This window comes from Ammodytes marinus, assembly GCF_949987685.1.
Source record: "Ammodytes marinus genome assembly, chromosome: 16".
Taxonomy (NCBI): Eukaryota; Metazoa; Chordata; class Actinopteri; order Uranoscopiformes; family Ammodytidae; genus Ammodytes; species Ammodytes marinus.
Window position 1 is genome coordinate 18657302 of NC_137220.1, and position 27409 is coordinate 18684710.

Sequence of the window (27409 nt, forward strand, 5' to 3'; positions counted from 1 at the left end):
CCTGTACAAAGTAGATGAAAAATGCCTTGAGCGTGTTTAGCCTCTTCCTATTCTGCCCTCTGTTCTTCTTTTATCTGCTATTATGTGACGCAGGTTTTATTTGCTCTGAATGGACTCTCTCGGCGCACAAAGCTACCGACCCATCAATCTAATCAACCAAAGAAAAGCAATCTCGTGTACAGTAGACCAGAAACCACACAATTCTACCCTAATAGCTCTCTGATGAATGTCTTCATATCATCAGCTAGCTGGTAGATACAAATCCATCATCGCCACTGCAGTAATGGCGGTTCATTATCATTGCCTTTTATCATGACAATCAGTCACCAATTCAATGCCTGAAAATCTGTCTTACATTTTCTTTTTTTGAACTCTTGGAGCAAAATGTAGTTAGGCAGAGGTCTTATTCCCCCATTCCTATTCAGTCAGCAAATCCTTCTCTTTCATTTGTCACTGTCTTTCTTCTCATTCCCTCTTTCTCTCCTCTCTCTTTTCACAGTTTGGAGGGATTTTTCACATCGCTTTATGGTTTACTTGATGCCCCAAGCTTTCTGATTTGTAGAGCATCTTTGGAAAAAGGGGATACTCAAAACTCCATCCTGTCTCTCTCTCTCTCACTCATCAAAGCCAAATTGAAATCTCTATCTCTATCAAGTCAAGTCCCTGTGTGCTGAGTAGCCCACTGTCCTTGTGTGAAAGCGAATACTCCCCTGGTTGGTTCTAGCTGAAGACAGATGATGAGGGCTCTGGCCACAACGACGCCACATTTCTCAGTGACAACTTAACATTTGTACCTGCCGCCTGACTGTGTGCGCTGGGGTGCTTTATAGGGGTAATACCAGCCATTGTTATTGGTAGAGTTTTCCCCTGTTTGCTTATTATGTCTTACATCAGTTGGGAGAAATGCTGATGGAAGAGTTGTGAGAGGAGATAAATGTTACTGTTTGCCTTTTTCTGAGGCACAACAAAACTAAAGGCCAAACACCAGGGGGGGAGGAGAAACGGTTGCAAACTGTGCTAGTATAACATCTGAAAGAATACCAGTTGTTTAAGCAGCAGGGTAGTGTTAGGTACTTAAAAAGAACCTCGGCTGACACATGAATTGGGACTGTAGATTCATTGTGGTTTTGTTGAACGTCATTATCTCAGGTTGTGGTGATGCTATTTTTTAAGTAATGTGTCACACATGCTGAGAGCCAAGTGTGCTGCATATTTGCAAATAGGCTTTCTGTTTGGTTAGTCTAATTCCGCTGTGCATGGAAAACATCTGATGACTACACATTCCTAATCCCGAAGGAAGTAATGCAGTGGATTCCTTTGTGTAATAAACCACAAACAGCATAGTTTCCTAAGGTTACCAGACAGTATTTTATCAAAATCGTACTTTGTTTCAGAAAATGCATTTCACACATTGCAGTTATGCATCTTGTAGAATATTAAGGAACACAAATCTTAACAGTAATAAACATTAATTGAACATAAAAACGTAAGTAGCCTACGGAATATGACACTTGAAAAAGATAACACTTGGAAAAGAACAGCATAACAGTAGGCAATTAATGTTTCAGCATTCCTGTTAAGGGGATCTGGAAGTTTGTAATTTTTTTTTTATTAAAGTGAGCTATAAAACATCGAAATACATTTAAATCAACTTTATATGCCAATATGTTCGATTTTGTATTGATTGTAATCGTAGATTCCTAGAACAATCCTGTTTAGCCTAAGTACTGTCACAGATGCTCCAGAAGCTAGTCTGTAGAAAAAAAGCCACTGATTGACAAAATAAGTTTATATAGTTTGTCACCAAGTGGAGCAACGAGGTCCATAGGGCCTACATTTGGACAACATTTAAGTAAAAGAAAAACGTTGCCCAATAGACTATGATGTATTATAAAGTTAAGAGTTTTAAATTCCTTACCAGCAAGTCGTCACTTTAACCGACCTTTTCGCCGACGCTGCACTTGTGCTTCACATGTTCAAATGCTTTCATAAATGACTGCCTTTAGTTCAAATATAATCCATCGTAGACAACTCAGAAGTTCTCACCTCTGAGGGTGAAGCGCACCTGAACGTTAAGCCCGAGTGAGCGACTGCCACTTCTCCTACTCACACATGTGCGCGCGCACACACACACACACACACACACACACACACACACACACACACACACACACACACACACACACACACACACACACTTCCGCCCTTTTCCTCCTTTATGTCGTTTCTTTTCTATGAGCCAAACTTTTTTAATAACTAAAAGCAATATTGTCAAATTTAAATAGTTACGTATTTGGTTCCAGTGTGTTACTTGTGGACTTTTGGGGTTCTGAATTAATCCAGAATTCTACAATCACAGTCTGGTAGCCTACATTTGATATGTTCTTCACACATTAGGATATCTTACAGAAAGGCAAGACTATCTATTGTTTCTGAGCAGCAGTTAAGCATGCTTGATTTTACCAAGCAGACAACACAGTCTCCTCTGCAATTAAGGTGGTATGTTTATTTGTCATCATTACTGTTGTTGCTACTACATGACCGGTAGGCTATATATTCAGTTGTCAGTGAAAACAGTGTGTTACACAAATGTGAGCAGAGTGACATTGTGTTAGACTGTGGTTTGGTGACTAGAAAAAGGTATAGAGCTATATTTAGGGTAGCTTAACGACAACGCCCCCAGTGATCGATGCTTTATGGAAACAGGCGGTGGACTAAAAACATCAAAAAGTGTTTCTTAATCTATCAGCGTTTGATTGTTTCACACTTGAGACTGATCTGTGTTTATGTGAGTGTGTGTGTGTGTGTGTATGTGTGTGAGTGTTTGTGGGTGGGTGGGGGGGGGGGGGGGGTTATACACAGGAAGTGGTTTAAGATATATCAAACTAAGTGCAAGAAAAGCAAAGGCCCAGCGATGATGTGAAAAATTTGCGTGTTGAGGGGTCCACTTATGCTTGGACAGAGACAGAATCCATTTGTCTTGGTGCTTTATTGGCCTCTGACTGAAGAATCTCCAATGTGAAACAGTTGCCAAATAAATGGCAGATACCCATCAGCTCCCACCTGAGCAGTGAAAAGGGCTCTCTGTCTCCTTCTCTGTCGGTTGCTCTGTGTCTCAGGGGCCAATAAACCTGTGCGGCTGATGGATTTAGCTCCTGTCCGAGCCCCAAAAGGAAACTTTAGAAACACATATTTTTCAACCTTCTCGTCAGATGTCTGTTTCTCTATTCAGTCAGCCAAACAAAGCTTTGACCACTTCCTGAACACACACACTCACAGTCCTAACGCACAGCACACTTTGCCTCCAACATGTTTGGTGGAGCAAAGCGGATTTTGTCAACACACATTGAAGGGATAGTTCTGCATTTTTTAAGTGGGGTCGTATGAGGTAGGCCTACTTAGGCATAGTTAGTGTGTTACCCTATGGAGAGGGCGATCAGTGAAGTACATTTAAGGAGTTTTGGGGAGACTTTGCTGTAGCAGAAGTCAGCCAAGTACTAGTAGGCCTAATGTTGCAGACAGGGCCAGGAGAAAAACTTTTTTTCTCCACTTACAGCAAATGCTAACCTGACTTTGATTAGCCTAGTTCACACACTTGTGCACACTCATTTACAGTGTCACACAATGAGTTGATCTCAAAAACTTGCGGTTTCATGCCTGCGTTTGCTGTTTTCATGTAAATGGTATAGTGCATCCGTGAAAATATTTTTGCGTATGCACCGTTTCGTGTTGTCGTATAAACAGCCCCTGAGGCAGAGCTGAGATGGTTGCACGTTATGCTCTACTTTGATGTGCTGTGAACTCTCTTTAGGAGAAATATAGAGAGAGATTATAAATTGACTTGTTAGTAGTGGCTGATACTCGCCCCCACACTCCTCTCATTAGATGGCAGTTGCAGAGGCTTTGGTTGTCATGGCAATAACCAAATTGTGGCCTTCAAAATGATACAGCAAAACAAATTCATGCATCCCACTATACACTCACAACACATTATTCAGCAATGACATTCCATGTTGGATAAAGAAACGCTGATACATCACTTCGTTTGATGGCACTGCTGCTGAACATGTAGGCTAATAACAGTGGAGCAACACACTTTTGAGAATAACTGTAGGACCTAACTCATCAGGCAATTCAGGTAAAAAGCGCCAATTTAATGGTGCTGCAAAAAGGGCCTACAGTAGTTCCTTAAGAACTTGTGGGCCTGTGCCCAAATCCTAGCAAACATGAACTAACATAAGATTTAGTTACACTTTACACTAGGCCTACAGTCTAGGATTTACCCAAAATATCCCACAGATTGGGCTATCAAGATAATTAATATTGAAGAAAAAAACGGAACTTATCCACCAAATAAAGAGTCACATTATGTTTCGGTGTATTAGGCCTATAGCCCAATAATAGGTTTAATAGGCCTGCTAAATATTTTCTCAAAAGGAAACTGGTGCTTTGATTTCCTGTTTCACCCACTGAGCTGAATTCACTTCATTCTCAGAAACAACACTGTGTGTAAAAAGGTCTGTAAAATTTAGAAATGGGCCTAGCCTACATTTGAAAATAGCCTAGATAATCATCTGCCAATTTTGAATAAAATTAATTATAGGCTATTGTAGGCCTACTTCAATAAAGGCTAGGCCAATATTTTTTTTTAGTCTATGTTTCTTATAAATACTTTTACAATATGTTATCGTGTTGCCATTGTTCAACACTTGTGCCAGTGTTGCCATTGTTCCCCTTGCATTAAATTGTTTAATAAAGTTTTGATTAAAAAAAGAGCGTAAAAAATTGCACCCTCTCCCCCCCAGTAAGTAAGAGCTTCCACTTCGTCTACTAGCGGTATACTTTTGTCTAAAGCTTATTGGATTGAGTAAACGCATTTTAAGTGAAAGCGTTAACAATACGTTGGTATTTTGGTTTAAAACAAAATAGACTGCAATTTAAGTTAGATTTTAGGGGCATGACAGGCAAATTGCTAGTTAGCTATAGCTTTAAAATTATAATTAGTCATGATGTGTAACCGGTACCAATGATAGCTAGCTTGTTAACTCACCTGTCTCGCTCGCATACCATTCCTGCATATGAATGTGTATACATATTCATATATGAATTAATTCATGCGTGTTTTGTGTTATGATTTTGTTTGTCAACAGGTGGGCAGAACAAAATGTCGAGCGGGGACATTGTTTATGACAAAATCCACTTCAGACATGACCCTAAATGGAGCGGCCGCCTGGGGCCTGCGGAGGGGGGCGGCCTGCTGCTCTGTGTGGCATGTGTCATCGAAATGATTGAGAGCGACGAGATTGCGGTGAGGAATATACAACAAATAAACGTATCCTTAACTTAATGAACGTATACATCCTTCCTTTTTTCGGCTGGTGGTCTATTTAAAGTTGTATGTGTGTTATGTGGTTTATGGTACTTTTTGGGACTGACCAGATAGTATGGAAAACGCATTACCCAATTAATTTCCCTTGGTGCACAGGCTTTAAAGTTTATTTACTCACGCTTATCTCCCTCTCTCTCCCTCCCTCTGTCTCTGTTGTACAGTCGGTGAGGAAGTATTTTGCCCTGTCTGGTATCAGTGGGGTGCTGAAGTGTTCTCCCGGGGCTTTGAGAGAGCTGCTGCGACAGGACCACAGAGTGTGTCTGCATTTTACAGCTTCTCTATTGGGTGAGAAATAGTGGCACATACAGATTCCGCATGAGATGAGTATGTTAAGGAAGGACTAGCAAGAATGATGATTGTGGGATGAACTGGACTTTCATCTCTCACCTTTTTTTTCACTGCAGTGATGTTAGGTAGGCGCCGGATATGTCATAAAGTAGGTATGTGTCTGGTAGGGGATTTACAATAACAGCATACTGAGCAGTGAATGCACTGAGCCTCCATTCAATAAAGACAATCACTAACCACTACTGGCTGTTCCCGTCATATTGCTGGCTTGAGTTTGTTTGTATGACCCTGCTCCTTCGAACTAATCTCCACTGGGTCGGTTCACAGACGTGCTCTTACTACAGATAATAGATCTTATTACATTTTAGGAGAAGCAAGGTACAGAAATATCCACAATATTCAACATAAATCAGTTGCATTAGAAGAATAAAAAAAGATTCACAAAGGTCATACTGTTGACCCCCTCCTTCTCTCGTGCCATAGACATAATCAAGGTATACACGTGCCAATCTATAGTTGGGCAAAAACAGTACATTTATGTGACGCATTAACTGGGCACAGGATATCTGCTATTGGCTGCGCCTGCTTTCATCAACAACAACAAAAAAAAGAATCAGCCCTAAAACAATAAATTGCAAGATAACACAATCTGAACGCATATACAGTGGGAAAAGCAGCTGTTGTTCTTTTTGCTTGTCTGTTTAAAAATCAGAATGTCAACACTTCAGATTACAACAAACAATGATTGATGAGAATCTTTGAGCAGGAATCGACTACGTACATCAGTCACCTGTCAATCTTGAAAGTAAATAAACTGGGTGGCGCTCATGGTGTAGTCGTGGATATAGCCCCCGCCCAAAGAGGCTCAGTCCTCAGTAGCAGCAGACCACAGGTTCGGATCTGGCCCGTGGTCGTTCTCTACAAAAATGACAGCCCCCTAGTGAAGCCTTGGATCATGCTTATGTACAGAGGGAGTAGCTTTATTAGCCGTGTAATGTTTAAATACTCTACAGCCAGGACTAGTCCATTATCCTCACCGAAATGAATTAAGAGGGCAGCAGGTAAAACCTCACGGTTAATTACATTCTACCCCTGCTATAATGATACCAGTTTTTTTTTATGTCACCACATCGACGGATGATATTATTGATGCGAGATGAATTTCACTAGGTTATCACAGTAAAAAGTATTAGGCCTGCACTATTTGAGCTCTAATTAAATTTGTGCAATAAAGGGATATGTGGTAAAATGGTCAGCCTATAAAAAGCTCCGACAAGTATGACGAATGACATTGAAAGAGCAATTACAGTGCTTGTGGGGTGGTCTGCTGTACTGAGCTTCACCATGTGCCAATGACAGCATAACCCAATAAAGAATATGCCTTTCATCTCCCCCACTTCTAGGCATCATCCTTTTTTCACAACATGCTTGTAAGGTATTTACAGATGCATCCATCCATAGAAATGGTATACTGTGTTAAACATAAAATAACACACTGAAGAACATACAATGTGCAATATGTCTTTGTACCTTGTATATTAAATTTTTTCTACTGCTATATTTCTTAACCTACTTTATGCCCTTTCAACAAACTACATGTTCATGTTTCTAGCTTTCTCAATCCAATCCAATCTCAATTATACTGTGTTATTTTGACACCTCTGTACAGTGCGACTGAGTTTGTGAAGTAGGCTTTTTAAATCTAGCCTCTGTCTTTTCTGTTTTGTCCCTAGGGATGCTTCACACCGTGAAGGACCCAGCCACTCTGGAAAAGGTGGACCAAGGTGAAGAGATGAGTCTTTGTGGTTTGGATAATATGTGTGTTTGCATGCACTAATGCACACACACAAACACACATGCATTTTGTACACACTCACACACCCTTCTCAAGTTACACTCACACAAACATGGGCACAGACTTTCTGTGTAGTTGTGATAATGCAGACAGTGTGAGGGTGCACACACCACACACACACACACTCACGCACACGCACACACACACACACACACACACACACACACACACACACACTATTAGTCACTCTTTTTGTCAGAGACATAGAGAACTCTCTGTGACTGTGATAATGGTTCATTGTTGATTATTAAGCTGATCTTACATTAGCTCTGCTCAACAGCTTCTACAGTAACTTTTCTCTTTGTATTTAGTAAATAGTTTAGCTGCTAAATGCAGAATTGTCTGTGCCTTGTGTCATAATGTTGTTGTCCTCTCAGCACACTAGCAGTTTTGAACGCACACTGCAGTTCACTCTTTCAGAATGCAAAAGTGACATAATTATTCTATGTTGGCTGTCTTAAATTGCCTTAGGGTACCACTTCGCTGGGGTCGTTAGTGGAGTGCATAACATTTTGCATTGCTTTTGCTCTTTGCACTGAAAATGTGTGTTGAATTCATTTCAGGCCTATGAATAATTCAGTCATACTATCTCTGTGTGTGTGAGGAGAAACTATATAAACTGCTGGTGTCACATATTGAAATCAGAACTCGCAACACAACACATAATACCATTGTCAAACATAACCATAAATTAAACAAAATCTTAAAATGAAACAAAGAATGTAAAAACAGCTTTGAGATTCATACATAACCTCAACTTTTATTTAGTTTCTCTCTTTCTTACAGTTGATGATATCCTTAACAGATGTTTGTATTAATGGTTGCTTCTCTGCTTTTTTTGTCTGTTGGGCGTGTCTGTGTACATGTGTTAATTTGTGTGTGTGTGTTGATGTGTGTCAGTGCTGGTTCAGCTGCTCTTAGAGCTTCAGAGTGAGCCGTCAACGCGCTTTGTTTTGGATGAGATACACAAACAGGTGAGACACACTTTTACAGACGTATAGAGAAACACCTGCTAGTCATTCACACGCAGGCCAGGGAACACATCATAACATCTTAAAATATTTAACATCACTCGTGTAACCGACAGCCTATCCTCTCAGGGTTGTTTAATAAACATAGCGTGCTTGTCTCCCTCTCGCTGATGTTGTGTCTCCTCTGGGGGAAGCAGTAGTGGAAAAGCCTCATTCACGCTTCAGGTGGAAAATAGTAAAGCTGTGTATATGCTGATGATGACAGAGAGCTATAGCATCAGGGAGCGGTGCAGACAGGTCTCATTTATGTTACCAGAATAGAGCCTGATCAGAATGTATTAAAGGAAATGTTTTTAAGGGACCCTCTGTTGAAAATTCAGATTTCTAACACAATCCGACCGAGTACTGGAAAAAGAAGCAGTTCTGTTGAGTACTGAAAATGAGTGTATTACAAGTGCGTGTCTCAGGTTATTTTTGGAGGAGCTGGGAGGTGGTGAGGCGCATACCGAGTATGAATTAAGTGTTTAAGTAGTTCCAGTTGGATTTGTTTTCAGCAAAATGAAAACAAGTCTCTTTTTTAAGTCAAATCTTTTTTGCCTGCTGTGCTGCTACAACTGCCCTGAGGACATGATGTTAAAAATCCCACATGACATATCATAATGATATAATGATGTTAGCCTTTGGCCACTGACAGAACTTTTCTTTAAAAAAAATTATTTTTTGTAATGGGTAAGTAATCTTTGTTATTGCTTACCCATTTCCTCCTATAATAACACGGGTGACATTTATGCAACGGATTAAACACTGACTCCCACAGCAAGGAAGTGGCTGGCTGAAAAAGCTGCGTATATTTGGCTCTAATCCTGAAATAAATACAGAGCCAAACAATATCAGAATGACCTATATGACTGTGATGATGAGCTGTATTACACTCTGTCAACATACTGTTGATTGAACCTGTAAAGATACGTGTGTAATGACAACTTCAAATCTAAAACTCATGTCAAGAACAAACAAAAATGCTGTAACCTAAGCCAAGGCAACCCACCCCTTCAAATCACCATCACATCTACAGAAACATTTAAATGGAAGAAAAACGGATTTCATGCGGCCTTAGGGGCTGTTTATACGACAACACGAAACGTTGCATACGCGCGCGGATGCACTATATCATTTACATGAAAACAGCAAACGCAGGCATGAAACCGCAAGTTTTTGAGATCTACTCCCAGGGAGGATTTTTTGGAAAACACAACGGTTTTGGTTTCTTATAAACACCGAAACCATTTTCCCTGGATGTCACGGCTCCACTTCACATATACGTAGTCTATAACATTTGCTGTCAAAATACCCACACGCAAGTTAGAAAGTTAGAAGACAACATAACATGCAAGGTGTCACCGCGGCACCATCACTGTGCTCAGTGGAGAGTGTCGTGCAGGGCTCAAATATAACACTCGCCAATTTAGTCTAAGCGATTAGTAAGTTATTGAGACCACCCGCCACTTTGTCTGGGGAAAGATTTGTGCTCTGCCGGTTTTTCTAGCAAAATAAGCGTGTGTAGCTTCTATATGCCAGGGACACGGCTCTCTCTACATTAAAAAACACTATCCATAGTTCAGCGCGCAGTGGTTAAGTTACTGTTCAACAAAAGGAGCATTAAAGGAATACTTCACCCATACGGAACCAGCGTTCTATCATTATAAAATAACTATTATAATATAATGAATGAGGTTTTTCTTCGATCAGTCTTCCCTTAGTCTTCCCTTGGCCCAGCTGTCCTGTTAATCCTAACCCTTACTGTGATGTCACAAGAAGGAAACTGTAGAGTTAGACAGTGAGACCATAAAACACTCTTTCTGCCTTTTCTCAGGCTAAGATGATCCGATTTCAATTTTTTCTGCACATTTATACTAAATAGGATCTCCGAGTTCAATACACCTTCATATTCCAACCGGTGAAGTAGGCCTTTAAGGCTACGGCTTCACAGTAAAATCATTTCACTGGCTAAACATTAATAGCATTTCACTGGGCAAACGTGAGTTGACTTTTATTTTGAAGTACGCCTAACAGGAAAGTAGCCGCTCACAAAGCCCCTTCACTATCAGCATGTCCAATGCGGTGAAATAAGAGGACAGAAAGCTTGTAATTTACAATACTTGTAACCCCAAGCTTACACCAACCACTTTATGAACGTTAGTGGCATTCATTTTCGGTTACAGTAAGGTTTTATGCATCAAATTGTACCGGAAGAGCTATCTACTAGGCTAAGTGTCACACTGACTATTGGCTTGGCATGCCTACTACAGCGATTTAGGCCCGTTTCCTTTGAAAACATGTGTACGAGTGAATATTTAAAATAAATTGCGTCTGAACGATTTTTTTTTTTAACCAAAAACGGGAAAACTGTCACGTTTTCACCGTGTAAAGGGCCCCTTATACCATCGTCACATTTCTATTGTTATTGATTTTCATCTTGTGCATTCTCTGTCCAGCTTAGTGACCAGCTCAGTGTGAAGGCTTTCATGCCCACCTTCAACTTCTTGGGGAGCCTGGTGGAAGCGGTCCCTAACGTGGCCCTCAGTCTGGTGACTCACTACGGTAAGACGCTGCAACACAAGCAAATCACATCCTTCTTCCCTGTGAATGTTCTCAATACTGGACAAAAAGGTGTTGTATTCAACTATTTAGTTGCTAAGAAATTGTCCCTTACTTCTTGCTGCTATTACCCCGCTGAACTGTCCTTGAGCAGAAAATGTCAAGTACATTTTTTATACATAAAGCCCAAAGTCCTAATGTTTTCCATGGGCTTCACAATGTGAAGCCAAATCCTTTTCAATTGTGAACTTGTTGCTCTGTAGCAGACCCTGATCTCTGACGGCCTTGTGTGCAATTGGCATGCAAAAAGATTAATTTTCTTTTGGGTGAGAGTAGAACAGTTTTTTACTGAGTCAGGATGAGGTCAGATCTCCTCTCAGATGGTTAATCACGCCTTCACAACACAACGATCCTGTCTATCTTCACTGTACCGTCCAAACAAAATAAGTGAAAATAAAGAGAACGTAACACAGGGACAATTTGCCTCCATAGCTGAGATCCAGAACTATATTGGACATAATATAGTTCACCATAAATGGAAGAGAAGGATGTGAAAGAATATTAACTTTCATTATCCATTGTTCTCTCCGCACAGGGGTTTTATCCACAATTTATTCATGGCAGCCTCTTTTGACCTTTTCAATGATATCCCTAATGCTTAGAAACAGTTGTACTGTGTGCACTTTTGAAATAGCCTTCCCCATTCTGTACCCTATTCCACTCTTCCTGCTTCTGAGAAATGGGGGAGAATTCAACACTATTCCTCATATCCTTCCCCCTGAGCTTGCTCAATCGAATCTGTCTAGCTGTTATGACCTTTTCATTTACGCTCCGGCTGCGTTGAGATAACCGCGCTGTGTTCATACTTCTCATTTCCATCTGTATAGAAAAATCCCACACCGACTGCTTATACACGGCCTTTGCTTATAACAAGAAAAAGCTATGAAAATATTTACAAATACTGTACATGTTCATCCAAACTATACCCTGATGTTCCTCCATATAAATGGATATATTTATATCTTCGTACAAATCTTCTGAACAATAATGCACCTCACCACCCCACCCACATTTAAGTGAGCCGTTTGGTCCCTGCTGCAGACGCCTGTATGATGTCTACTTACTGAACCATTACGCAACCCTCTTTAATGACCACCGTTAATCAACTTCAAACGTGTGTGTTTGTGTCATGCCTGGGTGCCTGTCTTTAGAAAGGAGAGTGAATGTGAGCCTTATGTAAAAGGAGCAGGCGTCATAGTTACTCTACTATTCTTTGCGTGTGTCCGCCTCCCATGTATTTCCAGAAGTTTTTACAAGCTTCCCCCGAGCAGCCGCAGGTAGTGGTGGGTTGTTGCGATGACGATGCAAGATACGGGCCGCCACTATTGACTATGTATCCCCGTCTGTGGCCTGTCACTCAACAAGTCTCGGTGGAGCTGTTTGGACTAATGACAACATCACAGCAATGACAACACCAGCCCAGAGCGCCCCGGCTCTCTCGCTCTGACTCGCTGTCTGCCCGTCTACCTGGATGATTAACCCCTATGTTTTTCACAGCCCTGTTTTGCTTTTCCTCTGCCTGAATCCTTAATTTCTGCATCGCTGGTGTCTTTTACTCCCTCAGGTCCTAAACTGAGTAGTGGATACAGGCAAAAATAAGTTAGCCGGGAGGGAAGATGAAGCACTAATGAGATAAGGAAAGAGGAAGGCAGACCAAGATATTAAAGAGGATAAGGGAAGGAATGGACAATGGGGAAAAGCTGCAGTGATAAGAACTACAAAGTCCACAATTTAAGGACAAAATTTGTCCAGTAAGATTGCACATCACTGCCCCATTTCGGCACTTCAGTCTTCACTTACTACATTGCCATGCAGACATTTAAAGGAAATTTGCCCACAGAAGAATACAGTGAAAACATATTTGAGAGGGTAAAATAAATGTGTTTTATTTTGTGGGAAATGTAGAACTGCAAAAAGCCAGGCAAAGATTTGATGAGGGCAAAACAACAGATAAATAGATAGTGGTAGTTCAGGGTGAACGGCGTCAGAGTACAACACAAAGCAGTAAACAAGGAAAATAACCTTTGTTTTTTTTATTAACTTTCCAAGAAAGCAGAAGTTTTTTTTAATCCTTTAATTTTTCGCTTCCTGTCTCTTTGTGTTTGTAAGCGTCCTTCATGAAATGTGTTCAAACAACAGCAAGGCTTTTATTTTCCCATTATCCTTTACACCACTCTCATGTTATGTTCCTTCCATTTCCATCCTCTGTCTGTGGAAGTCTTATCTCCCTCCTCCTCTCCTCTGCTCTTTCCTCCCTCTTTATGCCTGCCTCTCATCTTGGCTACCTCATATATTTTGGTTTAATCAAACATGTCTGGGAGCCTCTCCTGCCTCACATGGGTTTTGATCTGCTTCACAGATCATCTGGGCTTCTCTCTCTCTCTCTCTCTCTCTCTCTCTCTCTCACACACTCTCTCTTTCTTCTACACTTGCTGACTCTCTTGTTCCTGTGTCTTGTTCCACCTCCAGCATAGCAGTGATAGCACTTAAACACTATTCTGTGTATCTCGCTGTCTGTGTCTGAACTTCCATCATATATCCATGTTTTTTTCATAGCTTTAGCAGCACACTAATAATTTGATTATATCCACATGCAGTGTTGCAGTGGTTAGCATTTTAAAGATATTATGTGAACACATACAGTTATCTTACTTGCCTTAAGATACCTGATAAGCAGAGCTGTGTTATTAATACATGTTTTTCCTACTCTGCCAAACTATTCATCCTCTCCCACACTCTTTATTTTTATACTTTGACTTATTCTACTGCTGAATGTCGCTCTATCATTTGTCAGGATCTGTATGTGTGCTCATTGGAAGAAAGGTTTTGCTCTCTGGGTGATGGTAGATTGATGGTGTTCCCCTAGTGGATTGTTGTACTTGTGAAGCTTTGTTTCTCAGAAGCGAATGCCTCTTCATGTGGTGCATGTCTTGATGGAGATTATATTTAGGAGATACTGTTAAGATCTGTGTGATGAGCCGTGTGTTTGGTCTCAGTATGATCCTAAACCTCCTACGAATAACTTTGAAATGTTTATGATTGAAACAGTCTCATTTTTCCTCTGGTGATCATAAATGACCTGTAACAGCAAACAAGACCATAAGCAAAAGCAACGCTCTTTTTATATGGTTATAATGAATGCCTTTGATCGGGTCTGATCTCCTGGGAACTTTGAACGTTTACATCAGATCAGGCAGACCGGATAATCCTGTGTTACTAACGGTACTAAATCAAAGTAAACTTTACTTCACCATTGTCATAAAAACATTGCCTCATCGCCATGCTTCCTACCATCTCTCTTTCACTCGCTTCCTAAACAAATGCACACGGCGCCTGCACACGCTAGCAAAGATCTTAAGGACAGCATGCGCTGTTGTCGTAGTAACAGTAACACTTTTGTCCAAAGGTGCCACTAGAATCAATGAAAAACTGAAAGTCCCTCATAGCTGCTTTAAATATCTTAAATTGATCAGTTTAGCCTGTTTGTACATGTCAGTGCAATAGTGATGTTACAGATACTACTGCATGTTTTTTATATATATAAAAAAGTAATTAAATGCACAAATAATTTACCTATGTTTGCAATAACTTGTATGTAATTCTGTATTCATCTGTAATTGCTCTCTCTCTCCATTTCTTACTTTTTTCCCCCAGCTGTCCGAGGAAGGAAGGAATTGTTGTTGTTGGAAAGTGTAAAGCCCATTTCTCTCTTTTCCATTCTGTTTTTGTGTCTCCATCTATGTACGGCTCTCCCTCCCTCTGTCTTACTCTCTCTCACCCACTGACTTTCTCTCTTATGATAACTCAGCTTTCTACCTCACCTTTTATCTTTATCTTTTCACCATACGACTATTGTTCCATTCTTGCCATTTGGAGTCATGCTCTACAGTCAGACAGTGTACCTAGGAGTCTCTCGCTTCTGTCGTCTTAGAAACCTGTATGAATTTATTTAATCTTCTTTTCTCACTGTCTCTTCCACCTGCCATGTAACTGTGCTCTTTCCCTAAAAGCTGAGCCTCAATCCTTTTCATCTTCATGGTAACCTTCCCCCAAATGTTGCTCCACAGATGTCTTAACAAAACAGGTTGTTAAGGTGAAACTCACAAACACACCTTGTTCCCAGCGTTTCGCTCGTCTTCCTTACGGTCTTATTGCTGCTGTCGTAGCTGTCTGTTAATCTGTGCTTCTCTCACATTCCATCTGTTCAAGGCCACCTGTTAGACATATGGGTAGAATAAGCACGCTTTACTTGATTTGTTGCATGCATATGTAAAATATTTGCACATGATCACATAGTGTATGTTTTCTCTTATTTTATTCTCTCCAAGTCGTCTACATTTTTTTCTATGAGTGTACACATTGGTCTCCCATCTCTGTCCCCTAGTGCCCTTGCTGGAGAACCTGTGCTCGGCCTTGCTTTACCCTGATGAAGCGCTGAAGGCTTCGGTCATGTATGTGTGGCTCAAACTGTTTGGGACAGCTGCGGGCTCAGCAGCCCAGTCCTTGCCCGTTGCCATCAGGGACAGAGTGTGTATCCTGTTGCTGCAGACCTTGGCCAAAGCCAGCTCCCCCCAACTTATCAACACCTGCGTTGGTGAGAACAAAACATATTTTATTGATCATATTTTAAAATTATATTTTTTTAATTGTTTAAGATTGATTTTTGAATATGTTACATGAAAATAACCCTGCAATACATTTTGAAAGATAATCCATGTGGACAAAACATTTAATTATTGATGAAAGTAACCCCTTTATTTTATTCTTATAAAAGATAAAAGATGTCTGAAAAAAACTTGATATTCTATATTAAAATATTTCTTGACCATATGTATATGGAGAGAGTTTCATGACTTTGTAGAAACCCCTGTATGAATGCATGCTTGCGCGCATCATTAGCCGCTTGGATTTCAAATTGCAAAATGTATTGCCCTCATTTAGATGGATGGAGTACATGATAAACTAAATGAGATTGAGTCGCCATCATCAAAAGGTTTGAAGTTGTTGAGATTAGTACACTGCGCTGAGCTTGGGCAAGCATGAAAAATACAAATTATGTGTGGAGATAAGGGTAGCATATTAAAAATGGATGAAAATTTGAGCGGAGCACAACATTAACTAGTTTGCTGACAGTCTGAGGGAAACATATTCTCACTCACAGCTGCCTGTGAGAGAATAATGTAAGGATGAGGACTTTTTTGGTTTGTACTTTTAGTTATAAGAAAGGACAATAAACTTGCCAGCATGCGCTTTGGTGATAACCAGAATGGAGGTCTATGCTAGCTGCAGAGGAGTTATTGAAAATGAAATGGAGTGATTATCTTCACTGAATTCTAAGTTGTTTTAACACTGTATTAACTTCGGGGAGGGTGAGATCCTCAGTGGGCTTGGAACTGAGGTGCAAAGTTTATTTACCCTGTTTTGTAGAGTAGCTGCAGTTGAGCTTTTGCTGTTGTTTACGCAATTTTGTATACATTTAGTCTGAATAAGCTTACCCTCAGCAGTCCCAATGGGAACAGCATAGAGCATCCAGCAACATTATGTTACCTAAGCCTACATTTGAAAACGTACATTTGGCTTCCGAATATAAATCCAGATTATCATATTTTATTCATGCTTTGACAAGATGCATTCAGAATTTTTAAAACTACGGATTGATTCACACATATTGTAAAACAAATCTCCACACCAAAGTTTTTAAAATAATTGTTGAATTTGTCTCCAATGAATCAGTGCCTGGTTTTATGAATGTACTATCACTCCCCATGTTTGGTCTAAAACCTTGTTAATGAAGTGTCAGGTTTTATATACGTGTATCTGTTTTCTGACCTTGTCTTTCATGTAGGCCTGCTGTGTCTGCTGGTGCAGCTGGGTGATGCAGTGTCAGTTCTAATGAACAGCCCAAGCGATCAGATAATGTGCGATGAGAACCAGAGCATCCAAACCAACAACAGCCAGAGCCTCAGTCAAAACCAAGAGCAACAGTCCCCTGACCATTGCCATCTGCCTCTCATACTGAAAAAGGTCTCTGTCCAAACATCCTGCTCCCACCCCCAAAAGACCAGCATTCTGGCACCGACTGTAATCATAACAAGAAGTTCTAATCCTGGATTAATGTGCCTTTGAATAGGGTTTACCCTGGTCAAATATTTGTACTTCATGTCTGGGGAATCAATGCGTAGATTACATCTAGTCAGAGATTCTCAGTTATGACTCACATTACAGCACAGCTCATGACGTTAGAATATTTTCTGTATATAACCATTGTGTGAAAATGTAATACTATATAATCACCCAAAGTATATCCCATGACATAATTATTGTGCATTTCTTTGTGGTTTTTAATTATACACAACTGTATGAACAATGCAGAGGGAAAAATACCAACAGATACCAAATACCAACAAGACAAACAACAGCAACAGTGATACACTTAAACTAAACAACAATTAGTACATTTACTCTGATTCACAGTATAACATGGTAGTATAAAATAATGTTAATAGACAAGTCCCTAGTCAATGAGATCATTTTTGATTTTTTTTTGATTTTTTCAAATAGTTTAGTAGTTGTAATTTTACTTTGTCCATATTCATCTCACTTTTGCATCAGTTTACCTTAGTGATAACTTTATAGATCACATAAACCTCCCTTATGCAGAGTAGACACAATTGACCAGTAATGTACGGTGACTTGAGTTAATTTTGATATTTTTGTTGGACTGGCAGTAGCATAAGAGGACAAAGACAAAATAAAATAGAGTGTTCTGCAGATGAGAGCCAGACAGTTGGCAAGATTTTGCTTCCTCTCTTATGTCATCACCAACCTGTAAGTGTTGGAAGAAACTACACATAATGTATGTCAAACAATATATAAACACAGAAAGCCCTGCAAGCCATGTGAATGCTGAGTGTCTTCAGCGATTCTGATTGAGCTCACAAAATGTGTTTTTCCAGTTGCTGCTGAGTGGCGATGAGACATTGCAGGCGACCAGTGCAAAGTGTATTGCATCCGTCCTGGTTCATTGTCCCAGTCAGTGCAGCGCTCCTTTCATCAAGGCTGACATACCCGGTGATTACGCACACACAGACGCACAAACCCAGTGGCTGGGATATATTCAAGCTGTTGCTTTCTTTGATTTGTCTTCTATAACTAATTTCCTTCCTGCCTTCTTCTGACTCCATCTCTTTGTCAAAAACCATTATTTCTCTTGCTGCACTCTCTCTCTCTCTCTGTCTCTTTCTTCTATTCAAGCTTCTTTCTCCTATCCTATCTCTTCAGTTCTATTGGGAATCTATTTTATGTTACTCTATTGAATTTCAGAATATAATCAGCTTCCCAAAAAGAATATTACCATCCTTTTATTGTGCAAATTTGCAATATTGTTCCCCTTTCACTCTCTTCACCTAATTTCAATAGCCCCTCACACAAGGTTCCTTTTCTCTCCATCTCCATCTTTTCTCTTTTACCTTGTAGAGTTTCTGTTTGACCGTCTGGCCAGTAGTAACAGTGAGGTGCTGCTGTGGTCCGTCTACAGCTGTTTGGTGTTGCTGACTGAGGACCCACTCTTCTTCTCCCAGTGTCACTCTGTCTATGGTGAGCTTAGACAGAAACTTCTCCTGAGGCAAGACCATGACAACCATGGTTGTGTGAATATATACCTATGTGTGTGTGTGTGTGTGTGTGTGTGTGTGTGTGTGTGCGTGCGGCGTGCGTGCGTGCGTGTTTGTGTGTTATTTATTTTTGTGATGGAATAGTAGATGGAAAGACAGGTCATGTGACACAAAGTCAAAAGTCATTACACGCTTTGTAATTGTTCTGAACATGATGAGACATTTTAATTAACTATTCCAGAGTACAATTGGTGTGGCTAGCCTCTGCCTCATACTTCACTGCAGTTTGAGTTATTAAGCTTTGGCATTTCCTTGGAGAATCACAGTAACATTCCTGTTCAGGGGGAACTAATTCTGCCCCACTGCAACTCCACTCCAGAGAGATGCTTTGACAAACATACTGTATGCAATTAAAATTTAATTTACCAGTATACAGGATATCTGATGTAGCCTCCTACGTGCTATTAACTTCCTGTTCTAGTTCACAATGAACAGGAGATCATGTGGTGTATGTGCGTGCTTTGTGCATGTAATACATTGATGAGCATGTCATTCATTTTATGGAGAAAGTCACTGTAGCCTGTTGTTTACTACAGTAAACGTAAGTCAAAACACAAACAACTTTGGCACTGAGGGAGATTATACAATGTGTGTCTGCTTGCCCATGTGCAAAGTGTTTTGAAGTACTTTAAAGACATTGTTTAAACTAAAGGTAAATGTTAAGGCGAAGACACACCGGGCCGATAATCGGGAAGCTATTGATAGAATCGGAGAATGTTCGGATTTTCATGTAGGCTGAACACAATCAGCACACAGCATTAGATTGTCCGTGCACGACGTTTTCACATGTTTTCAGAAAAAGTCAAGGTAGTTTGGGCGAGGAGCTGCCACAGGTGTGTGTGTGTGTGTTTGTGTGTGTGTGTGTGTGTGTGTGTGTGTGTGGCATGCATTCTCTCCGTTGTAATGAAAGCATACGTTATGATAACGGCCTACTTAATGTCATCCTGCGCAAGCGCAGAAAGTAAGGCAAGTTGGTAGTCGACTTGGTGTGTTCTTCGCACTTTTTGACCGTGTCGAGGAGACTGGAGCTGGCTGAATCGTCCGACTCCATTTTCTGGCGACGGTCGGTAGTCGGCCCGGTGTGTCTTTGCCTTTAAGCGAAAAATAAAAAGTCACAAAGGTGTCATGAAGGTCACTTTAGCGCCACATTGTCCAGGAAAGGCTGCCATATCTGCTTACATTTCTCTGCTTTCCCTGATATCTAATAACGGATTTTCTCCCCATGTGCAAAGTTGACTCAAGAATGAATTTGACATTGTGCGTGTGTGTGTGTGTACTAGGTATTGAGTCCCTGGTGCGCAGTCTGAAAGAGGCTCTGCGTCTGCCCAACCTGGAAGTGCCGAAACAAGGTCTGCTGCTCCTTACTGAGATACTGGAAAGGTCAGACTGCTCTTTAATGTTTTAATGTTGTTGTTTTTTGAGCTGTCCCCATGTCAAAATGAACAATCAACTTAATCAATCAAATTACCGCACTGAGCATCTCTGCTCACTGCCTGAAAGTTATGCTGCTATCCGTCAGAATCTCTACACTTCTAACAGAACACTGTCACATAAGGGCATACACAGCTCAACAAATAAAATAATAGTTGCTTATTAAGGCTTCTCAGATAGATGCAGGTGTTAGCTATGTTGATGCCTTTTTTAAAGGCCCCTGTTTGATTACTTGCAAATGCAAGTATTGTTTGCGTTCACGGATCATTTCAGCTAAATTAAAAATTAAAAGTTTAGATTTCATTTGTTCAGGTTTTGAGATATATGCACTCAACCTTCTGGATAATTGAAATGAATTGTAATATGATATAGAGAAGAGGTTTTTCCCAGCATGTCAATGTACTTGTTACTAGGGATCTTTCACAGACTTCACAGTAAATTGTCTTAATTGGACAATATTGTATACTTAAGAAACAGCTAGCATATCCAGTTTGCGGGCATTTGAGTTATTCCAATGTAACTGGAATTGTGCACCTTAATTTCACCAAAACCACACACAGAATTGTATTTATGATTTCTGCACCACTGTATGTTTGAACACACACTGAAACAGCATGTTCAACTTTGGCTACACTGACACTGTGAACCGACCTTCTGTGAAACATGTTACATATGGTGTACTGGGAAGTTTAATTACATTTTAATTAACTGTCTGCTGGCTCGCAGATGAAAATATATCGTGAGCCAGTAAAACACTGTCGAATATCTGCAAGGTTGACATAATTTTAATGGAATGTTCCACCCATCAAATGTCATTGATAAAGGGAATAAGAGATTTCAAATGGCTGGGGAAATTTGTTCTTTACGCTGAGTGGAAAAGTAAAAAAGTAGCTAGACCAGAGCTTAAAGTGCTGAACAAGCTTAAGTGTGTCTACGTGCATGTGTGTGTGTGTGTGTGTGTGTGTGCGTGCGTGTGTCTGAGTGTCTTAAGTGCCTGAGCCCAAGAGAAGTGAAATATATTACACAATTTTGCCAGTCGTGTGGCTCTTTTCAATGCATGTGTGCGTGTTTGTTGCTTTACTTGTGTGAATCTACATCGTGAGTTAAAACCACTGTGTGTGTGTGTGTGTGTGTGTACTTGTGTGCACCTTTACGTGCATGTCTGCCTGTGTTGTTTAGGATGTTCTATGCGATTACTGTTGTGGCAACAGGGAGCTTGTCCATAGCTGTTGTGGTGCTGTGTCATTGCAAACAGACTCACTCTGGTGATCTTTGTAACGCCGATAGGTCAGCACTACCTATTGTTTTGGTGTCCCTTCCCTAAAAGAGAGGAAATAGGTGCCTGTGTAGGTCAGTGAGACAGAGGGAGGAGGGGTTCATTGCGACTCAGCAAACAGTCAATGCTTGTATTGGCACAGCAAGCCAAAGAAGGATAGATTAATCAGGACTGTCAGATTATTGATGGGCTTTTATTGACATCCATGTAAAAAGTACATATAAGCAAAAATACATGAAAAGGCTGCTCCCTTTTTCTGTACTTTGGCATCAATCCCTTGTACTAACCTTTTTAACTGCAACAGTGATTCCGTTAGAATATATCATGGACGTCTTTTTCAAATTAAAACATTGTTGTTATTTTTTTCTTTTGTGTGTGTGTGTGTGTGTGTGTGTGTGTGTGTGTGTGTTTGTGTGTACAGGCAACCTCCAAGTATGCGTCTGTTCCCCAGCAGTCCAGGGTTTGTGGCTGTCTCTGAGGCTGTAGTAGCTGGACTCTCCTCCTCCTGCCTGCTGGTAGCCACACAAGCTGCCAACACTGCCTCTGTCCTGTTCAGGTACATGCACACACACACACACACACCCCCCACACACGCACACACACACACACACACACACACACACACACACACACACACACACACACACACACACACACACACACACACACACACACACACACACACACACACTTTTGATACGTAAATGAGTCACATATTCATATGATGTCAAAGTGACCTTGGCAATATGTGACTTAGCCACATCCTGAGGGTTTCTAACTTTGTCTTGTGTTTAACACAATTGTTTGTTATCTCCTTAGCAGCCTTCCAGACATGTTAGTTTTGAAGGGATATGTACAAAACTAAAGTTAAACTTGCAAACAGACAAAACAGTGTTTCCCCTACCATTATACAGGCCTGGCGGGCCGGCCAGGCCAACGGGACCCCCCGCCAGGCCAACAGCATTTAAATTATTGATTCATTGATCATTGATTCCGTAATAATCATTTGCGAGTGTCTGCGCGGCACTGTCGGTCTACCCCTCGTGTGCGCCTGTCTTTACAACCTCTCGTTTGATCATCCCATCAGCTGATCTGTGTGTCTGCGTGTGTGTATGTGTTCTGCGCGCGGCGCGATGCGCGTGTGCATTCGGTGCGCACTTGTTAGACACGGAAGCCAATGAGCAGGAGCATGACTAGCAAGCAAACGTTGAACTAGTGCCGAAAATAAAACCAGCGCCTGCTGTATGGAGATATTAAGGACTCAGTAACAGGGACGTTGAACAGGAAAAAGTGCTGAGCAAAACGTAGAAAGTTAAAATCGCTACGTCGCCGTGGCAACACAACCAATCTGTATCAACAGCAGAGACAGCGCTGAAAAAACGGCATGCACTCGTTTCAGTAGCAGAAGTGCCACACTGCTACTGCCTTTGGCATTCTTCTCAGAAAAGCATTCATTTATTTTCAGGGGACATATTAATTTATTTATTGTTTTAACTGTTAAGTTATCTTGAAAACAGCAGCCCATAGTAGGCCTACAAGCTTTATTTTTTTGTATTTTCAATGCTAGGCCTACTTTATTTTTATGTTTTAAATTGAGAAATAGGCTAGATGAAATATAATGGTCGGAATAGGGAAGTTGCCTTAAGTAGCACACATGTTGATAGGCTAATCATGATGTGTAGCCTATGTTAATTAATTAATTTTCAACAAAGCTATTTGCATAAAAAATAAATAAAAAAAATGTTTCAGTAGGCTAGCTTCAAGGTGAGGTGATTCAGATTATTCCAGAAATGAGTACTAGACAGGACCTGTCTATATTAGATCTTAGTGTTTATTGTTTTTTTTTTATTGAAATCCACGTGTTTTTCTTCAATAGTTTACGTGGCTTGTGTCTCCAAATGGCTTGTGTTATTACAGAAAATTGTTATAGGCAGGACATATGACAGTTGTTTACAGAGCACAGAATTAACAGATTTCGCCTCTCAAAGTGCACCAGATTGATGTATTTAAAAGGATAAGGTTTCTTCTGCAGGGGGATGCCCCCAGACCCCCCTAGAAGGTCCATTCTTACCCAGCAGGATCTATCCTTATCTAAATCCTGTGAGAAACACCTGTACAAACGTACTGATGAATGTGAAAGTATAACCCTATGCCCTAATTTTTAACGGGCTGTCAAAAGAGGCTCATCCCAAATGGGGTTCGTTTTGGTCAATTTCTTCTAGAAGTTTGGTACACACGCGGCGCGCATACTCTTTATCAGCTCTTACCACCGGGCCTAAAAAAAATTCTAGGGGAAACACTGCAAAAGGCAAGCTCAAATCACTCACTCACACAGTCACTTAACACTTAATCAACAAATGACCGGTCACATACCGTACACATATAGGCAGTCACCGTACATCATGTCATTTTCATTTTTTTCATCTAACTTTTATTTATCCTCGAGAGACCAATTGAGGGGTGACCCTCATTTACAATGACGTCGAGTTCAAACAAATTCAAAGGAAAAACGACAATACATACACAATATTCAATGCAAATATATCAAATACACAACAACAGGTGAAGAGAAAACAAACAAACAATTGAAACATTTACATAGTGGTGAAGAGTGGCAGCAATTAAAATTAAATGGGTGAAAGTACAATATAGCCTAATTAAAACAGTTACAGAGTTTGGCAGATTTAAGATAGTTTGTTTAAATTGGTTAAAGAATATGAAGGTATTTAGTTTAATTTGTTGCTGTAAGTTGTTAAGTTGTAAGTTGTTGTCATGTGTATGCATGTAAACCCCTGTACAATGTCTCAGGTAAGTAGGAAGCACACAGACTCAGACCTATTCCTCCCTCTGTTTCCACCTACTGAGAACAATGTATGCAGTGTTGTGTAAGTGAATGTCAGGTGTTTGCTTTGTATAAACTGCTGTCCCTCTCTAAATGCTCCAGACTGAACCACCAGTCCAGACCAGTCCAGTACAAGGAGATAGAAGGATTGATAGAGACCATCACTAACAGATTCTCTGAGCTCGTCCCAACCTCTCCTGCCCGTCGTCGAAGCTCTGTGAGTTAGTTTTGCTTTTACGTTTTATCCACAAATATAAAATCAAGTTCTAATATTCAGAACTGGTGGTGATGCCTGTCTGAGACTGTCTCTCTTGTAGTGTTTCCTGTTGTTATCAGTGCCATTACAAACAACACTGACACTGACTGATTGCCTGTTTTGCTATCTAGCAACATGTCACGTAAAAAATATGTGCCTGACATGTTCTTGCAAGGGGAATTCCTACTTCCATGGAGGAATCAATGTCTTTTCCAGTAGTTTTATTTCATAGCTTTCCATCACTGCTGCTTTCCGCAAAGTGGCGCATCACGCCTCTGACTCTAGGGGCATTGGTGTGACTACCAGCAACATATGGCTGGATAGCATTCATTCATACTACAGTAGTATCTAAGTAATGAATATATTTCACTGAAATCACACTGGGGCACTACACTGATACAAGAAAGAGAGATATTTGTGTCCACTTCTACTTTCTTCTCTCCTCTTTTTTCTCATTCGGTTCCATTATTTGTTTCTCCATCTCTCTCTCTCTCTTTTGTCCTGTAGGGGAGAGTGAAGAGACCGGACCACTGCAGCCAGACTTCCAAGTCTGAAGGTTTTTTGTTCCAGGCCCTGCTCTGTTTTCAGGCTGCCTGCAGGTCAGTTCATTGAAGTTCTACCTCATGGTTTAAGGATACACAGTAAACAACTTGGTTCTGAAAGACTTGATTCAAATATTGCATTGAATCTACGTAGTGTTAATTTGTGGTATTCCAAATGTGAATAATACTTACCGTAACATTTGTGAATACCAGTGTATGTATGTGAGCGGGCGTGTGCATTCATGGGTATGTATGTGTGTGTCTAAGGTTGACAGAGGAGTGCCAATCGGAGCCTGTTCTGAAGGAGAATACGTTCACGGCTCCGTCTAAACACAGCCATGCTCAGGACTCACTGGAGTCTCTGTGTCAATGTCTGCTACGCTGCTGTGACTCCGTCTGGATACCTACTGTCATTGTGAGGGCTGCTAGTACTCACACACATTCACACACAGATGCACTCATTCCATTAATTGTCTTTTCATCTTCAACTTCTATATGACTCTGTCACACACACACTTCACACACCAATTTGTTGCATCCATATTCTGAAAAATAGGTCATAATGATTATCATGCGCTATGCGGCTTCTCTAAAGGACTGGAACACAGCTTATACTTTCATAAACTTTGTTTACCCAGAGCCATATGAGCCTATTAATCTGTACCTCTGTTATATTTTTATAAACCTTTTTCTATTCGGGCAAAAAAATCAATGGATGGTGATTGTCTGTGATTTACTGTGTGTGTGTGTGTGTGTGTGTGTGTGTGTGTGTGTGTGTGTGTGTGTGTGTGTGTGTGTGTGTGTGTGTGTGTGTGTGTGTGTGTGTGTGTGTGTGTGTGTGTGTAGAGGATGTGTGAGCATGTACCCAACGTTCAGATACTGCAGTACTTCTACTCTATCCTGTTCTCCCAGTTCACCCTTCTACCATCCCTCATGCCTGTCTTTGCAAATAAGCTAGGTGAGTTGGGTAACACTGTATAAACTCAAATCTATCTCATGCCTGGACTGTTCAGCTTTTATTAGAACAGGAGCAGACAAATCTCTAATCTTATCTTCCCTTCTTTCTGGAGCAACTCTAAACAAGACTGACTGACACTGACACTTTATATTATAGCGATGGCGTAAAAGATGAACATGAATTCACTGTTAAAGCTGGGGTATATGATTTCTGATTGGTCAAAGTTAACATGAGCTGGGGGGACGCCCTTAGCTCAGTAGGTAGGGCTTCCCCCCCTGGTCGTTTTCTGCATGCCAGCTTTAACTAGCTCTTACTAATGTTAAGTTGAATATGAAGTATATTACTGATGACAGATATATCATAATTGTGTGACTTCAGACATTGATGTGTTAGAAGGTACATGCAATAACATAAAGAGTGTCAAGTCACTTTTAAATCACGAAACACTACCAGACTTGTTTTAAATTCTGTCATCGATATTATGACAGAAATTAACAGAGCTTAAAATGATCAAGTAGTGTAGTATACAGTCCTTTTGAATAATATTACACCTCTTTATCTGCCTTCATTATACACATTTGGAATAATCAATGATACATTTACTTTTTTGCCTGTTTTCTGAACACGGAAAGTAGATCTGGTTAAGCTATGTAATGGCGGAAAAGGCGATAACTAGACTTTATAGGGGAAACATTTCTTTATTTTACGATGATGGACTAACTGTTTCTCTTTAGATTTCAGTTAACTGATGGTAGATTACTCTTTGTCTGGGTTATAGGACATTTTGTTTAACTAAATCAAATAAGCAGAGACAGAAGAAATTTTTTTATACAGCTCAGTCCCCAGCTAATCATACAGAGAGCAATTAACTTGATTTAATTTCATTATCAAATGACAGATTGTGCTATTTTTCTGTACATTTATTGTTTATCCAGTTCGGTAATGTTCATTAAATGAAATTCATATTTTATGCTGTTTCAAATGATGTTAGAAACTCAAATGCCAACAGTGGATTCTGCTCTCATCAAAGACGTAGCTAAATGCCTCAATGTTCACTTGATGAAATGTCATGGCACTGTAGGGGAAAACTAGTAGGGCAATCCGTCCATTTCAAAGCTGGCAGTCCAAAGCCTCAATTATTGACAGAAAACACATTGCCTTGGGCGTAGAGCTGCAGCCAGCTTGGTGGCATTTAAAAGGGAACTTAAGCTTTATATTTATGCTGCGAGGGCTTAACAAAGCACAACAGTTTTCTGCAGCTATGGCTGAG

General features: G+C 40.4%; 1 protein-coding gene across 1 annotated transcript in view; it reads left to right on the forward strand.

Moving 5' to 3' along the window:
• Positions 1–5164: 5164 nt before the first annotated feature.
• The window catches only part of mei1 (meiotic double-stranded break formation protein 1), a gene marked incomplete at both ends in the record, with an annotated part of 57994 nt that continues 35749 nt past the window's right edge, over positions 5165–27409 (forward strand). The window contains 15 exons of the mRNA XM_080044580.1: positions 5165–5308; positions 5551–5674; positions 7411–7461; positions 8433–8506; positions 10999–11104; positions 15546–15755; positions 17007–17185; positions 18118–18232; positions 18638–18757; positions 20115–20214; positions 21963–22097; positions 24486–24600; positions 25147–25238; positions 25449–25596; positions 26028–26139. Of these exons, the coding sequence (XP_079900706.1) occupies positions 5165–5308; positions 5551–5674; positions 7411–7461; positions 8433–8506; positions 10999–11104; positions 15546–15755; positions 17007–17185; positions 18118–18232; positions 18638–18757; positions 20115–20214; positions 21963–22097; positions 24486–24600; positions 25147–25238; positions 25449–25596; positions 26028–26139 (1825 nt within the window). The remainder of the gene's footprint in view (positions 5309–5550; positions 5675–7410; positions 7462–8432; positions 8507–10998; positions 11105–15545; positions 15756–17006; positions 17186–18117; positions 18233–18637; positions 18758–20114; positions 20215–21962; positions 22098–24485; positions 24601–25146; positions 25239–25448; positions 25597–26027; positions 26140–27409) is intronic.